The 17599-nt window shown below is 37.5% G+C and overlaps 1 protein-coding gene across 1 annotated transcript in view; it reads left to right on the top strand.

The window, feature by feature from the left end:
- si:ch211-202h22.8 (Lipopolysaccharide-induced tumor necrosis factor-alpha factor homolog-like) overlaps nt 1-12421 on the top strand; it is a 49795-nt gene extending 37374 nt beyond the window's left edge. Inside the window, exon 5 of the mRNA XM_056234340.1 lies at nt 12315-12421. Coding sequence (XP_056090315.1) covers nt 12315-12420 — 106 coding nt within the window. The 3' untranslated portion in view covers nt 12421. The remainder of the gene's footprint in view (nt 1-12314) is intronic.
- The last annotated feature ends 5178 nt before the right edge of the window (nt 12422-17599 follow it).

Here is a 17599-nt window from a genome sequence, read left to right as displayed (position 1 = left end):
TAAAATGCCTTTTTGAATAGATGGTAATGAAGACTTACACATGAGTAGGTGTTTAACTACATCTAATTGTTTTGATAGTATTTGATTTTTTTTTATTCAGAATATATTTCAATATGGTTTTACTGTAGAAATCAAAAGCACATTTCAGTCTTATTCATTTCTCATGGTTTTGAAATTAGGATAAATGTGCAAATTGGTGGTTGTGTCAAAGTGAGAAAATAATTATTGTAATTTGAAAGTAGTAGTCATTGAATGCATTATGTGCCAAAGCAATGATCCACAGTTTGCCAACATGGACTGCTGTTGTGCTTACTGTGTGAAGAGTTTTGAAAAAGTTACCATTGATAAATCTCATAACATTACTATTATTTATCACAAATAACTGGTATGTGTGTTTGTGCATGAGTGCAGAAGAGCGCTGTGATTCAACAGTGTTCAGTCGGAGCCTCAGGGCTTCGTCCTCTTACTGTTTTCTACATCACTACATTTTCCACAGGAGAATCACGACACAAGCTTGACTTGACCTGACATGAGAGTTTCCTTTGAATTACTGAGAGAGTACAAAACCAATGTGTGGGTGGAAATATTATATATAAATAATTTTTGTAATGAATGCTGGAAACCATAGATGAGTTTTATACTATGGTAGCTCCCAGCATGCATTATGTCACCATTGTTGAGATTCATACGCTGATTCTTGATGTGTCTGTGTGTCTAAATATAGTAGTAGTTCAAAATGTTTTATGCAAAAACTATTTTTAAAAAAAAACTGATTACCACAACAGTGCCGGACCTCTTGCTATAGTATCAGTGTTTATAATACAATATTTGATTGTGTTTAATGACCGAACACTCTTTTGATCAGTGATAAACCAAGTGATAAATTATGGGTTTTTGTTTAATTTTTTGTTGCCTTAATGATTGTATTTTAAAAACAGTGAGTCACAGCAGTTAAAAAGTTAAGGGTCAAAAGCCCAACTAACTAAAACAAACACCGATCACCATAATGACGACCAGACCAGAAACTTCATTATTTTCAATAAATCATTAACATCTAAACCTCTATGTTGTATTAACAACTTACAACTTTAAGTAAACCAAGCTTGAGAAATTATCAAGAATAAGGTAATCAGTTCCCTCATGTTTTCTAAGTACACTCAGCTAATTACATTTTACAGTAATATAGTATATATTGTCACATATTTTTCAATATATGAAAAGAGGCAATTATTTTTGTATTGTTCAATATATTGTAATATATTAACGCAACATATTAATGCAATATATCAACCATTTAATATAATGATCATAAATACATAGAAATATATTTTCTTTCCATAAGATTTCAGCCTTTTACAGATCTGTCAGCTTCATTTTGCCCCATTAAACACCTCCATATGGGTCTCCGTCCACCACAGTCTATCTCACTGAGGTTCTGGTCAATACAGGTGAGTGTTCAGCACCAAAGACTCGTCATTTCCGTTTTTATTCATGTTGTGGGAGATTCACACTTCATTGTAAACACTAGAGGGTGAAAGATGCTGAATGAATTGTAATAAAAACTCTTGAAAGCAATAGTGTTACTGTTAACCAACATTACCTGTCCTCAGTGCCTGGAGTAACATATCAGTGGTTGCTCAATCTGCGCTATCATTGTAATTCACTTAAAAAAGATTTATTATACTCTCTATATAGAAAATGTCATTATCCCAGATCAGGTCATGAGATCTTCCTGTAGAACAACAGAATAAAACACCAAACCACAAAAAGAAATACATTGTTGTCTTCGCATCCTTTGGCCATGTATCCAGTTTCATTCTCAAGCCTTTCTGTCCAATTACAAAATAGACTAGGTCGATTTTCAGATAATGTGACACCCTCGGGCATTTTTTAGTAAAAGTTGGCAAACAGACTATTCTAGGGGTATTTTTTCTGCTGAATCCATTTTTGCTGTTTGCCAAGCTGTATCTCTTATGTGAAACTCAGTAGAGCGCAAACTCCAGGATGACTTCTAAAATGTCAGGAAATTCCATATTTTAAAACTTTACATCAATTAACAAGTATATAAAGTTTATTTAGGTGGGAATTAAGGTACTTGTATGTGACAATGATAATTACATTATTTCTCTAAATATCTGTTTTTATCATTATATTTCAAATTGACAAACAGAATATCTAAAATGCGAGAGTCATTTGTTTGGAGTCACATGCATACTATTGTCTTTGGGTCAAATTTTGTGAATTGAGTTCTGAGTTATCCAAGAGGTTTTTTATTCTACTTACATTTACATTTAGTCATTTAGCAGACGCTTTTATCCAAAGCGACTTACATCAGAGGATTAAAAAACCAAACGAGTCATCGTGAAGAGGCAAGAACAATGCAAGAAGTGCTCAAAATACAAAGTTCAAACATTGCTCAGAGTAGCATAAACTAGACAAGTGAGGATTTAAAGATTTTTTTTAATTTTTTTATGTTAAGTGCTCACGGAAGAGATGAGTTTTCAGTTGTCTTTTGAATGCTGTCAGGGATTCTGCATTCCGGATGAGGGTGGGCAGATCATTCCACCAGCATGGTACCGTGAATGAGAATGTTCTGGAGAGTGATTTTGTGGCTCTTTATGATGGTACCACGAGCCGTCGCTCATTGATCGATCATAGGCTTCTGGTCCCTACCTCGGGGGTAGACTCGTAGGAGCGAGTGAAAGTAGGAGGGAGCTGAGCCAGTGGTCGATCTGTAAGCAAGTGTCAGCGCCTTGAACTTGATGCGAGCAGCGAGTGGTAGCCAGTGCAGAAAGATAAACAGAGGAGTGACCTTTTTTGCCTTTTGGGCTTGTTGAAGACGAGCAGCAGCATTCTGGATCATCTGTAGAGGTTTAGTTGCACATGATGGAAGTCCAATTACAGTAATCAAGCCTAGAAATGACCAGGGCCTGGACGAGAAGTTGTGTTGCATGCTCAGTTAGGAAAGGCCTGATCTTCCTGATGTTGTGCATTGCAAACCTGCATGATCGAGCTGTCTTTGTAATGTGGTCTGTGAAGGTCAGCTGGTCATCAAAGATTACTCCAAGATTTCTGACGGACCTTGATGGAGTGATTGAGGAAGAATCTAGCTGGATAGTGAAGTCGTGCTGTAGAGACGGATTTGCAGGGAGGATGAGAAGCTCAGTCTTTGCCAGGTTGAGCTGCAGGTGATGTTCCTTCATCCATGCCGAGATGTCTGCCAGACAGCTTGAGATCCGTACAGCTACTGTGGGATCATCTGGTTGAATTGAGAGGTAGAGCTGTGTGTCATCAGCATAGCAATGGTAAGAGAAACCATGTGCCTGTATGATGGGTCCCAGTGATGTGTAAATGGAGAAGAGGAGGGGTCCAAGAACTGAACCCTGGGGAACCCCTGTGGTCAGTTGATGTGCTTTGGATATCTCACCTCTCCATGTGACCCTGAAGGACCTACCTGTGAGATAGGACTCAAACCAGTAGAGGGAAGTTACAGTGATGCCCAGTGATGAGAGGGTGGACAGAAGGATCTGATGATTCACAGTGTCGAAGAAATAATTGACATACAATAGTATTACTATTGTAAGTTGTAATATTGTACTATTGTAATAATAGACATACAATAGACATACAACAAAAAAATACATTCACAGACAATAGAAATAATAGACATACTTTCTATTTGTATTACTTTCTGCAGTTATTTCCACACATTGTAAATTTCATCAGAATTAATTTCTATATACAAAGAGCGACATGAACCGAAACAAAATATTTCCAGTTGTGGAATTGTACCCATGAAGTTGGTCAGATTTTAAAGATCACCATTATGGAAGCTGTGTGTAGTTTGAAGCCTGACCGGTCAATGTCATTGTTTTGTAGTAAGAGAAGAGGAAATTATATCATGCATTCCAGAGAGCCTCTTCATGTTCCTTTGCTTATTGTTTGGTGGGCAGGGTCTCTTAGAAGTGAATCATGATGATGATAATGATGCTCAAAATAAAAAAAAGACGACACTCAAAGTAAGGTTCTTAGTGTTGCTCAAGACCTAGTGTACAACTTCAGTTGTGGTAAACACTGGACTACCAGCATATTGGTCTAGCAAGCACATTGCACCAAGCTACCAGATCAAAAGAACTGGTTGAGCTGTTTCACATGGCTGGTCACTTCATAAGCTACAACAACTTAAAACAGGTTGAGACAGCTTTGGCTGAAAGCACACTTCGTACTAGGGGTGCACCGAAATTTCGGCCGCCGAAAATGTTCGGCCGAAAATGGCATTATCGGTTTCGGGCCGAAAAAAAACCCCCAGCCGAAAACGTAAACCGAAAATTTATGTCACCCACCCGCCGCCCCTCCCATCCGTGCGCAAGCGCTTTAGGTTTCACTCACGTGCGCAAGCGCTTAGGTTTCACTCACGGTTGAGCTGTTAACACGCGTCTGCCTATCAAAGATTAAGCATGTCAGCGGTATGGAAGTATTTTAAAGTTTCAGATGAGGACACCAAAGTTGCAATATGTAACATTTGTTCTGCAAAAATCTCAAGAGGGGGTGTGGTGCCAAAGAACTTTTCGACAACAGGTTTGATACACCACCTGAAATCACGACATCCAATTGAACATGAGGAGTACCGCAAAACAACATTGGTTAAAAGTACCTCAACTACATCACAAACACCCTCTGTGGCCACACTCTTTGAAAAGGCTAAGAAATTTGCAAATGATAGTGCCAAAGCACATGGCATTACTGAGAAAGTAATGGAATTCATTGCCTTAGATGACCAACCATTTTCTGTCGTGGAGGACATTGGATTTCGTAGGCTCATACAACATATTGAGCCGCGTTATACACTGCCAAGCAGACGCTATTTTGCAGAAACATGTCTACCTGCAATGTATGACCGAGTTGCAAAACACGTTCATGAGCTCATGTCCACAGACATACAAACTCTAAGTTTTACCACAGACATTTGGAGCTCAGACGTTAGCCCAACTAGCATGCTTAGCTTAACAGCGCAGTGGATTGACCACGATTTTAAATTGCAAAACATTTTGCTTCACTCACGGGAGTTTGTTGGGTCACACACTGCAGCAGCGATATCTGATGCTTTGTCTACAATGCTTGACACTTGGCACATTGAGAAGTCTAATGTGCACGCGATTGTCCGAGATAATGCACGGAATATGATAAAGGCTATGGAGGACAGTGGACTGAACAGCATACCATGCATGGCACACACGCTTCAGTTGGCTGTGAATGAAGGAGTGCTGAGTCAGCGCAGCATTTTAGAAATAACAGCAATCGGGAGAAAAATCGTGGGACACTTTAAACATTCTCCGCTTGCTTATTCCCGACTGCAAGATTTGCAAATACAGTTTGGGATGTCACCCAAACGACTCCAGCAAGATGTAGCTACTCGCTGGAACAGTACGTACTACATGTTGCAAAGTCTACTTGAACAGAAGCTGGTCATAGCTGCCTATATGACAGATTACGATCTGCCTGCTACTTTGAGTGCACACCAGTGGATGCTAATGGAAAACATAGTGTCTCTTCTCGCCCCATTCGAACAGATGACCAAGGAAATAAGCTCGGCTAAAGCCTCGGTTGCAGAGGTTATTCCTTTGATAGCAGCACTGAAGCGTCTGCTTGGAAAAGAGGTGGAAACAGATCACGGTGTAAAAACAGCTAAAAAGACTCTATTGGAGGCTGTTAACAAGCGCTTTCAAGACACCGAGTCCAACCCTCTCTACTGTATTGCAACTATACTAGACCCGCGCTTTAAAGAACATTACTTTGATGAAGAGAAAAAGCAGCGAGTGCGTGAAATGACACTAAAAGAGCTGACGGAGATTGAAACATCTGGTGAAGGAAGAAACTCGACGGGGAGCGCACCGCAAATGGTGCCTGAGAAACGGTTACGTACAAGTGAGGAGGCATACACCCCCTCACTTTCTGAGATGTTTGACGAAATTTTACAGGAAAGCACCCCGATTCGTAGCGGTGTTGGAACAAGCGCAGCCGCACAACAAATAGAGACGTATCTAGCTGAACTACCCATTGCCAGAAGCGACAATCCCCTTGACTACTGGCGCGCGAACAAAGGCCGGTTTCCATTGCTTGCGCGGATTGCACGCAGGTATTTATCTGCCCCAAGCACCAGCACAGACAGTGAGAGACTATTCAGTGCAGCATCTCATGTTCTTAATGAGAAGAGGAACCGTCTTTCCTGTCAAAAAGCTGAGCAACTTTTGTTCTTAAAGAGAAACCTGCCACTTTTGCTTAAATAAACAGCAGTCCAATTTTCTGTGTATAGCAGTTACATTAAAATTTGCGTAGCACTGCACAACTGTGTTTCCTAAGGCTACATAGGCTGAAATGTTGTTTACAGTTTGAGTTTGGATTAAGTTATATTGCTGTTTTTGCACTGTTGTTTTGCACAGCAATTTAAAATGTAAGTAAACCATTGTTTACATGCAGCAGCAGAATAGAGGCCCACTGCCATTCTGTGATTTTGTGTGCAGTTATTAAGATAATTGTGGATCTTTTTTGCACAAATGTTAAAAAACAATTTTTTTTGATGGAACATAAAACTTGAAGAATATAATTATTTGGTATTATTATTTAAATTTATTTATTGTTACAAATATTTTAGGTTTTGTTATGTAACTGTTAATAAAAGTTTGATTATTCTATTGGTTTGTGATTTTTCATTTCAGATCCATTAAATTCAAGCAATTTAAATATATATATATATAAGTTTTTAAAAGAAGCCATTTTCGGCTTCAGTTTCGGTTTTCGGCCAAGTGCATCCTAAATTTTCGGTTTCGGTTTCGGCCCAGAATTTTCATTTCGGTGCACCACTAGTTCGTACAATGGACGTGGATACAGGAGCAGTGGTTCCACCAAACTTTGTACCCAACAGATTTGTGCACTTCACATGTGACAATATTGACATCAATGATAGCAGTTTTGATGGTAAAAACAGCTTTCATGCAACTCAAGTCGCTGGATGGCAAACAGGTCCAGAAGCAGTCATGGGACTGAATGATCTCCATCCATCTACAAAGAATAGTCTTCAAGTTCCTGAAATCATGGAACAACTTTCTCCAGCTGCAGTTGTGACAGGAAAAACAGAACCAGGATCAATTATACAAACCAACTAGGAATGGTACAATGAACTCCTTGATAATCCATCAGCATGTGTAGCACTTGCCAAGGACATGGCGTTTTTCGTCAAACGGCAAGATGCAGATATTATGACAGGTTGGACTAATTTCAATCAGACAATCTGCACGGCCAATTTAGGGGTCACAAGTATTGGCCATATGGGGCGGCAGTGGCTCAGTGGTCCATGTAGCTTGTCTACAAACTAGAAGGTTGGTGGTTCAATCCCCGGTTCCACCTGACCAAGTGTCGAGGTGTCCATGAGCAAGATGCCTAACCCCAGCTGCTCCCGACGAGCTGGATGGCGCCTTGCATGGCTGACACTGCTGTCGGTGTATGAATGAGTGAGTGAATGTGAGGCAATGTGTAAAGCGCTTTGGTGGCCATTGGGTCTGTGAAAGCGCTATATAAATGCAGTCCATTTACCATTTTTACCATATGCCAATTGTACAAGCTCCCGCCCATGAACTCGACCCACTCAACACAGTAATACAGAGATGCAGGCACATTGCAACAGCATTTGGTCAATAACACGTGGTCCTTACAGTTGACGAAGCACTTTACTTTACGGCCTTTTGCTGCCCCAGCATGATGTTGATGTTCTTATATGGACATACTCAAATGCACAAAATAACAGGTCAGTGTTTACCAGAAATATTGTAAGACAGAATGACTAACTTGTTCTGACTATTCAGTTTGTTTCTTTTACTCAATAAATGCTAAATCACAATAAAAACAGTTTATCTTTGAGCCAGTGCTGAGAAATCTGCTCATTTTGGCGTATGAGGCGGTCATCTTGGATTTTACACTCTACTGAGTTTCACGTAAGAGATACAGCTTGGCAAACAGCAAAAATGAATTCAGCAGAAAAAATACCCCTAGATTAGTCTGTTTGCCAACTTTTACTCAAAAATGCCTGAGGATTTTTATTTAGGCACATTTTTGTGATTTCAACCTGGTCTAAAAGTGTTTATTTGTTAGAAGAACACACGCAAACCTCTAAAAAAAAAAACATGCACATTACAGGCTGAAACTGAACCTCTTTCACTTCTGAATCCAACACAAACGTGGGGTTTATCTGTATAACGTACGGCATGCAGTCCTCTTTATAGTTTGTTTATGTCAAGTATTTAAAGGGTAACTACACCCCTGGTCAGAGCCTGACTCCACCCACTGGCAATATTTGAAAAATGCTGGAAAAGTGGGCAGAGCCCAGCGGAGATAGAGGGGATGAACTGAGACCGCAGTGAGGGATTGATTGACAGCTGCTGTCAAACTCGCTAAAATGGAGACCGACTGGAGTGACGCAAGTAGCTTTGCAACAGAGTGGTCATTTGAAGTATTTTCTTCCCCACCTTCATCTGATTTTTCTGCCTTTTAAGAGGGCCAAATCTGAGGTGTGTGGTCATATTTTGGCTTTTACAAAAGTCCTGAGGGAAACTTAATCGATGATGGTCACCCTGTCTGCAGAACATGCACAAAAAAGTCGCTGCAATACACTTCAAAATGTTGTTTTGAGTTGAAATATTTTATCTCACTCGAAATAAACGTGAAGCTTCCACGAAGAAAAGTTCGCATTAATGTTTTAAATCTTAACTTACCTGTTTATAAATCCATTTTGTACAGCGTACAAAACAATCGTCCAGACAAGATGATCACAACAATATTATCAAACTCTGTAAACAATAAATTAACTCTGATTTTATTTTCAATACAATCAAAAACGGAGACGCAAGACGGCAAATTGTATTTGAATGAAACGAGAGAGCGCGTCCGTTGTGATGCATGGATTTGCACTGTGTTTATAATGCGTTACTATTGACGACGGTCAGAAGAAAATGCCACAGAATAGAATCTTGCATAGAAAAGTGCATAGAGCTGCTTGTTTTATTTGTTGTTTGTTGATTTTCAAATATAAAACTATCCTGATCGTTTTCAATACTCGTAATTCCAACTCCTGACTCGCTACAGTAGTTTAACTTTTGACGGAACCAGATGCTTTCATGCCAGGGGCTGCCAAGGGCGTGGTGAGCTCGCACCAAGGGCGTGACAGAGTTACGTCAACGTCAGAGAGTATCCTACGTCAGAGAGTACCCCTACTGCAGGAGCTTTCCGTTTAACCTGAAGAGGGCAGCACTCATACGTTTTTACACCATATTTTTGAAAATTAAAACACTTTATACCCAAATGTCAAAAAATGTACTCGAATCAAAGAACAGCATTTATGAAGCTCCATTCTTACAGATCATTAACTAAAAAAAGTTGTTTCAGTGTTTAGTTACCCTTTAAGAGAATATAAAGGTCAACAGTCTGAGATTGAGCAAAACTGGATAAGTTGAATGATGTGTAAGCATGGTTGGGATGAGATGGGACACTGGAGGAGGTGTTAGTACTGGATATCGAGGTATTTTGTGAACATGTTCCCTCTGGTCATTCAATCAGGAACTCAGTCTATTTTGCATGACTTCATGAGGAACTTCTGAAAATGCATTTGCATCAGAATGCATGAATGTAATTCAGCTCCAACCCTTATATCGGCCATATCCGTGCTTATTCTCACAGTCTCATCACTATCCAGTGTCTTCATATAAAGAGCATCAGAATTTCCACAGCTCTCCGTCGACTGCAGAAACACACAGGTATGTGTCAAATTATGAGTATAGCAATTTTAGATTTAAAAAGATGGGGATTACATTCTTTACTTTAGATTATGTGCTTCCACAGTCACTTTGTGATGTTTGGATACAGATAATTGATATATGAAAACCTGAGATAAAGATAATTGCAATATTAAAGTCACTGGATAAACGCTTCCCCACCTACATTACTGCAAAACTCCAAAAACATACTTAAACTTACAATTCACTGCAGTTTCAGCTGAATTGAACACTGGTGGCAGTAAAACACCAACAACTTTTATTATTCCATTTCACTAAAATTATGATGAGAGGGGCAGATTATCAATTAATGAAGGCCCATTTTCTTATTTTTACAAGGTTATGAGGGCCACTGAATGGCAGAATTACACTTTTTGTTTAAATGAAGCCCAGGGAATTGGGACTTCACTTCCTCATCTTTATACTTTTGGTCAGCTTAAATTAAACGTGTGTTAAATTGGTTTCTTAACAGAATTGATACACATTGGATTGTGATTAAGTCTTTGAGATGCTATCTGTTATGTTCTTCACCATTTATTCATAATGTACAGAGGATTCGGTCATTGTCCAATATTTTCATGGTGACTAACACCCTCCTGGCATGAGAGGGTGTCAGGAAGTACTTGCATATTTCAAACATGTTTTCTCCTGCATTTCCTGATCTCCTTTATCTATCAGTATATTGGTCTTCAGGCTTGGTGATCAAGAGGAATAATGTCGTTTCAAACCTGTTTGACTTTCTTCTGTTGAACTTAAAACACATTTTGAGAAATGTCTCATTGTTTTGTTTTATTTTTTGTCCATACAATGGAAGTCAATGGCCACTGAAACGGTTTAGATAACAACATTCTTTAAAACATCTTCTTGTTCAACTTAAGAAAGAAACTCATATAGGTTTGGAAAAACATGAGGGTGAGTAAATAATGACAGAATTTTCATTTTTGGGTGAACAAACCCTTTAATATTTTCAGGATTACTGGAAGTCATTTTAACTGGCACATATAAAAAAAGTCATAATTATGACATCAAAATTATCAAATTTAATTTTGCAATTTGTTTACAGACATTTCTAATTCTAAATAGACTTTTTATACCATAATTGTGACCTTTCAATTATGATTTACCAATGTATGATTTTCTTTCTTTCTTATGTGGCGGAAATTGGCTTTGATAAATATGACCCCAAAACACAATAAAAATAAATAATGACCAAAATGTAGTTTGATAGAAAACTTGGAGAAAAGGCCTTTTCAATTCTGACTTATGTTGTGCCGCCATTTTGAAATCATGGTTTTCTGTTTTCCAGCTCCAATGGCCGTAGTTTACCCTTCACGGGTCATGCCTTCATCCATCGTAACTCAGACAGTCCACTCTTCAACTATGCCTGGCATTGGTGAGTGTTGTTTTAAGACTCTCTGTTTAAAGGGGTCATGACATGGATTAGTTTATTAGCTGTTTAAACTGGACACAAAGCGAACGCTCTTTCATTCACCTGTTGTCGACAGACTCAAACGCGTGCAGTACATCACAAACTGAACGCGCATCCAGTGTAGACAGCGTCAGTGATTATAATGGATTCTTTTTGCTTTTGACACGACGCTCACATCCGTCGTAAGCAAATGTCACCCGTTAAGCGACTGAACGTCAGTGGGCGGAGCCTTCTGATGCAAAGATGTATAACTATTCGTCAATGTCTTGCTTTAGAAGCAGTCATATGCAAATGTATTTTCCCATGTGACGTCACAGATCCCTTATTATGAGGAGGATGTTTTACGCTATGAGGCTTGCAGGATGTTTTAATGATACAAAGACCTCTTATATGTCAAATGATCAAGGCAAATTTGATTTCTCATGTCACGACCCCTTTAAATGACAACCAGAACACTTCAATCTAGGACTATAACATGAATAAAAACTGTTTACAGGCTAAAATGTGCCTTATCTCAATGATTTTTTAAAGCGTTTAAAACAGTCAACAACACATAAAGGGGGCATCAGAAGCCAAATCAGGTTCTGTAGGTTTTCATCATGAGCTTTTTTTCTCTTTCAGCTCCAATGGTAATTTACAACCAACAGCCCGTCATGTCCACCGTCACTCAGATGGTCCAGTCTGCGCCTGCCCCGGGTGAGCAGAAAAGCTAGTTTAATGAGACTCTGCTTCAGTTAAACACTAGAAGGTTCACACATGATGCATCTGAATAGAATAGTATGTTAGAGGTTTATAATCATATTAAATGTATTTCATCAATATGATCTCTTTCATGTATAGTGATAGTGTCACAGTGTCTGACTGAAGTTCCTGGGCAGATGCGATGTCCTTACTGCCAGCAGCAGATCGTCACACAGACGACATACATCAATGGGACGATGGCGTGGGTCATCTGTGGTGTTCTTGGCATTTTAGGGTAAGGAACTTTAGTACATTCCCAGCTAACAAGGAACACTTTAAGAACTTTAAGAACACGCTAATTCTCCTCTGTTTTTTCTGTCCAGGATCTGGCCGTGTTGTTTGATTCCTTTCTGTGTGAATGCCTGCAAGGACGTAGAGCATCACTGTCCAGGCTGTAAAAGCCTTGTCCATGTGTACAGACGCATGTAGCTGCACTATAAAAAAAAATGAAAATCAGAGAGAAAATGTGATCAGGTGTTGTTGGCTATTTATTGATGATGACATAATCATCATGTAGTGGCCTGATTCACTGATCTCATAAAGAGTCTTATCTTTCATTGAATGAGGAATGTTTAATACTAATATATTTCACAGTTTTGAGTATAATAGCTCTGTGACCCCACCGCATGCGAGCCAGCAGTGACTAACAGATAATCTGAAGAACTTTAAAAACACATGGTGTACAAAAAAGGGTTTAAACTACTGTACAATGCAGACCAACACAGACATCAAGAATCCGCGTATGAATCTCAACAATGGTGACAATCAACAAAATAATCAGATAAAACTCTGAATATCACAAAACAAGCTACTACAAAGTTGCAGCAAAAACAACAACAAAAATAAAAGCAGATAATAATAATAAAAGAAAATACTAAGGCAATTCAGCATAATTTAAGCATGCTGCAATGCATGCTGGGAGATATTGATGAATTTTGATTGATGGCTCCCATCATGCACTGCACTTTTATCATCACCGTTGGAAAAAACGCTAAAAAAACAGACTGCGCAGTTCGTACAGAACGTACATGCACTCGAGTCAGCATATGATTAGGCCATCGTGTTTATATTGTTTCACGTTCATGTTAAGAAAAACAATAATATCAACATGCTCGAGTGAGGAAATGCGCTGCGCTGACACAGACGTTGCAGAGACACGTGTGTGTGTGCAAAGTGAAGTAACAGCACTTTGCGTTTTCTGTTCTTAAAACTGTCTCCCTCAACGAAACTTAAAGGAAGCATATGTCTCAAAATCATTTTGCTACCAGAAGATATCATCTCGGATCACAATTCCCGCGGGGTACAGCTGCTGACCTGCAGTCGTTGATACAGTGATGGACAGCTGCTTCCTCAGTCGACTGCTGTTTCTTTGGATTTCATGTGATTTCTCATTGTGGTGGTGATATTATGATAACTCAGTTTAATTAATAATTGATTAAAAGTAATTCTATTTTGTAATAGGCTATCATTTTCATCTAAGTAATTCCAAACTTCGCGAGGCAGACAACGACATTATGTGATCAAATACAATCCACTTGTTAAACACGCTCCACCCAGTGCATTTAATGATAACTGCGAGAAAAAAATTAAAGAAAAAAATTCGAATAGTATTTTATTTTTCTAATAATAATTACAGATCGAAAATTCGTGTACATCCCTAATAGATCGATAGATCCCAAACTTGAACTTTAGAAAGTTACCAGCCACATTGGCTGGTGATCAAAAAAGTTAATTTAGAACCCTGCATATATTGTTTAATGAATATTTATGGCATTATTTGGAGTCGTGTGTGTGTCACCATGATGGTGTTTTGTATTTGTGTGTATGACACTGTGCACCTTCTTTATATTAATATGTGCTTCAGCTTGTGGAAAACCAATGATGGTGAACATTGAATCATCCTGTGGTTTTCTTTTTTACCGCATGTATTATTATGGTGGTTATCAGTATATTACAAATATATAAAACAGATTTTAATACTTTAGTGAAATTGAATGATAACGTTTAGCGGTTAATGAAATATAAGGGCTGTAAAGTACCGGGAACATAAATTTCACAGGGTTTTTTTACATTGAGGGTTTTTTGCCCATAAATTTAAGTCTCGTAAAACATAAAAGGTTGCCACAATATTTTTTACGATAAAATACTGGCAACCACAACTGCCGTTTTTTTTACCATAAATTTCACCGTTTTTTTTAACAGTGCATTACTGGAAGAACGTTTGTTCATATATTTGAGAGAACATTGCCAGAATTTGCCATTAGCAAAATTTATGAGAACATTCCATGATAGCTGGGAATGGCTAAACAGCTTGAAAGGAGCTAATTCAATAAGAATTTTCTTTGTGTCCTGAAATCCCCCACAATTCTTTGCACACATTCCAATTCATGAAAAAGAACTGACGGAAAATGAGTCTGTTGTAACCAGTCTTGAAATGTAAGAAACGAGGAGAAGGCATACATGTTATCTTTTGTTTTGGTGTAAATAAATCACTTAACACTAAACTGCCAAAATGTAAGCCACTGGGAGACCGCAGATCCGTGTCATTCACTCATAAAAAGCCAGTTAATGTAAAGATTTTTAATAAAAAGTATTTTTCCAAAATTAGTCAAGACAAACGCAACCTTAGTAAAGAACAATCTAAAGAGTGCAATACAACACACAGATGAAGCCAACAGTCGATACATGGAAACTCAAAAACAAAAATAAGGCACTACAAGTAAAACAGTAACAAATTAAACCTCACTATAAAACCTCAATCAAATGAAGTCCATTTATGAATCTATGAATGAATCTATAAATAGATTTATAGATATATTTTATCTAAATATTTAATAACTGGGTAGACCAAAGATAGGCCTAAATGTAAAGAAATATTTAGGTTGCCCACTATTCATAAATTGTCATTCATTAAGTTGAATACAGCCTTGCACTTGCAAAGATGATCGTGTGGGGATACATGATGACTAAAAAAAAAAATCAGATACTACTAGGACGCTCTCTAGTGGCTAATAAATGAAACAGCAACAAATGAAAACTCCCTAGTACCTACACAACCTCAATTTGTTTTATAAACACTTTTTGTTATAGGCCTACTGGTTGAAACTGTCTTCTCATCCTGATAGCAATCGATAATAGAGGTGGTCTAAATATTAAAACAGTGTTTGACCCCAAAATTGTTACATTATTAACAGATTTAAATTTGACATCACCACCACTGTGCAACTAGAGCAAGAGATCCAGCAGCAATCAGATATAATCAAATGTTTTCTTTTTAACAGATTATGCACATAAAAATAGAATTACTGCAGAAATTAGACACACACATATCAAAAATCAGCACATGAATCTCAACAATGGTACCATTAAAAAAATACCATTCAGCTGCATAATTTATTCATGCTGAAATTAGTTTTTTACTCTGTTGGCACCCAGCATGCATTGCGACATGAAACTTTATATTGTCACCATTGTTGAGATTCATATGCTGATTGTTAATATCTGTGTGTGTCTAGGTCATTAAAATGTTTTATGCACTATATAAATTCAATATGCTTCAAAATAACTGATTGAAACATTGCTGGATCTCACGCTGTAGATTCACAGAGATACTATAACCAATAAATATAAAATTAAAATACCCATAAAAATCAAAGATTAGACACAGCAAGAGATCAGTGAAACAGATGAGTCCATTACCCACAGTTACAGCAGCCAGAGAAAAACTAATGTTAAAGAGTCAAGAGCCCAACTAAAGCAAACACTGATCATCATAACGTGACTACAATATTTATTAGTATCAATAAAACATCTGCAGCTAAATCTCTGTTAATTCTCAACAATACCTTTTTTACATGTATGAAAGAAATAACGTTAAACTGGTTTGTAAACTGGTTTCACACTTAGTGTGGCTGGAAGTCAGTTGTAGTTATTGTGTTTCTCTTTTTTCTGTTCTTGTTTCTCTGTTTTTCAGTGATTCTGCTTGTTAACACAAGGTGTTCATCAGTGTCTGAATTCATTCACTTCTTTTCATTCACTCTGTCAAGTGGACTATATTAGTGTACTAATGTAGGGAATAGTGAATGAGGGTATATAGGGTGTGATTTGGTTACAGCCTCTAAGTGTAGACTTTGAGCGTCACAGTATATTCCTTTAGGCTGTTTTCTCGAAAACATTAAATATTACACAGAATGCATTGTTTTCTATAGTATATTACTGTTTTAATGGAAAATGGTGTGTTACAGTCATAATTTGGCCGTTTTTTTACAGCAAGGTTTTATAGTGTACCTGCCTATCAACATGTATTTCCATACCTCACACGTCATCAGTGCGTTGTAAAGGACAGCCGAGCACCGCCTGCAAACAAACAGCAGCAGCCTCAGTTCATCCTGAACCAAAACAACAAGCTTATGCTGCGTTACCTAAAATAATAAATACCTTTAGATTTACTTAATCATTATTTATCACAAATAACTGGTGTGTGTGTGTTTGTGCATGAGTGCAGAAGAGCGCTGTGATTCAACAGTGTTCAGTCGGAGCCTCAGGGCTTCGTCCTCTTACTGTTTTCTACATCACTACATTTTCCACAGGAGAATCACGACACAAGCTTGACTTGACCTGACATGAGAGTTTCCTTTGAATTACTGAGAGAGTACAAAACCATTGTTTTAGAATAATATATATATATATATATATTACAAAAACAAATCATCTTTATAATCATATTATAAAATATAATATATAAAATATAATGATTACAAAATCATGAAAAAATAACTTGAAGGATTTACTTGATAAAATCCTCGTAACAATTTGCACTAATTTGCACTATAACTAATCTGTTATTAACACGTACAATCGACTTACTATTGAACTTATCATTCATTTGACATTTAATTGACACTAAACATTTAATTGAAATAATAAACTAATATTACTTAATAATATTATTTCACATAGGATATAGAATTAAGTAACATCTACTTAACTAACTAAATTAAAAAAACTAAACTTTTTACTCAAACAATATAACTCTAAATTAACGCACACTTTTAAAGTATATCTTTTACTAAGAAAAATCTAGATATTGAATATTTTACATTCTGTATCTATGTAATGGTTATAACTGGCAGCTCAACACAGAGACCTCAATACTTGGTACACAATACATAATGACGGTAACATTCGTTAGATCGTTTTTGAGTATAAATGTGTCCTTTTGAGTAGAAAATGAATCCAGATGTCACAAATGGCAAGTTACCAAACCTAACAACAATTGAAATGATAAAACGGTAAATACAGCTGGAAAAAAGTGAAAAATTACCCTTATTACCCTTTTCAAGTAAATTACATTTGATTTCTGTAGCATTTACTTAATTCACCACAGAATGATTTTTATCAGTGTGGTCCTATATATATGCTGTCCTCGGTGTCCTAATGACCCTTCAGTATGAAGGACAGCAGTGAGGATAATCTGTCTGTAAAGTTAAGTCATTACAGTAAAGTTACCAGCTCAGCATCTTCAGCGCTGCATTAATGCCTCACTGAGGAGGTGTTACACATGCTGAACATGTTCTTGAAAAGTGGTTTTTACCACATGAATGTCACA

Source organism: Rhinichthys klamathensis, unplaced genomic scaffold (assembly GCF_029890125.1).
Source record: "Rhinichthys klamathensis goyatoka isolate OS25496 unplaced genomic scaffold, OSU_Roscu_1.1 h1tg000393l_1, whole genome shotgun sequence".
Taxonomy (NCBI): Eukaryota; Metazoa; Chordata; class Actinopteri; order Cypriniformes; family Leuciscidae; genus Rhinichthys; species Rhinichthys klamathensis.
The sequence above is the reverse complement of the archived record's forward strand: the minus strand, read 5'-3'. Positions and strand labels throughout refer to the sequence as shown.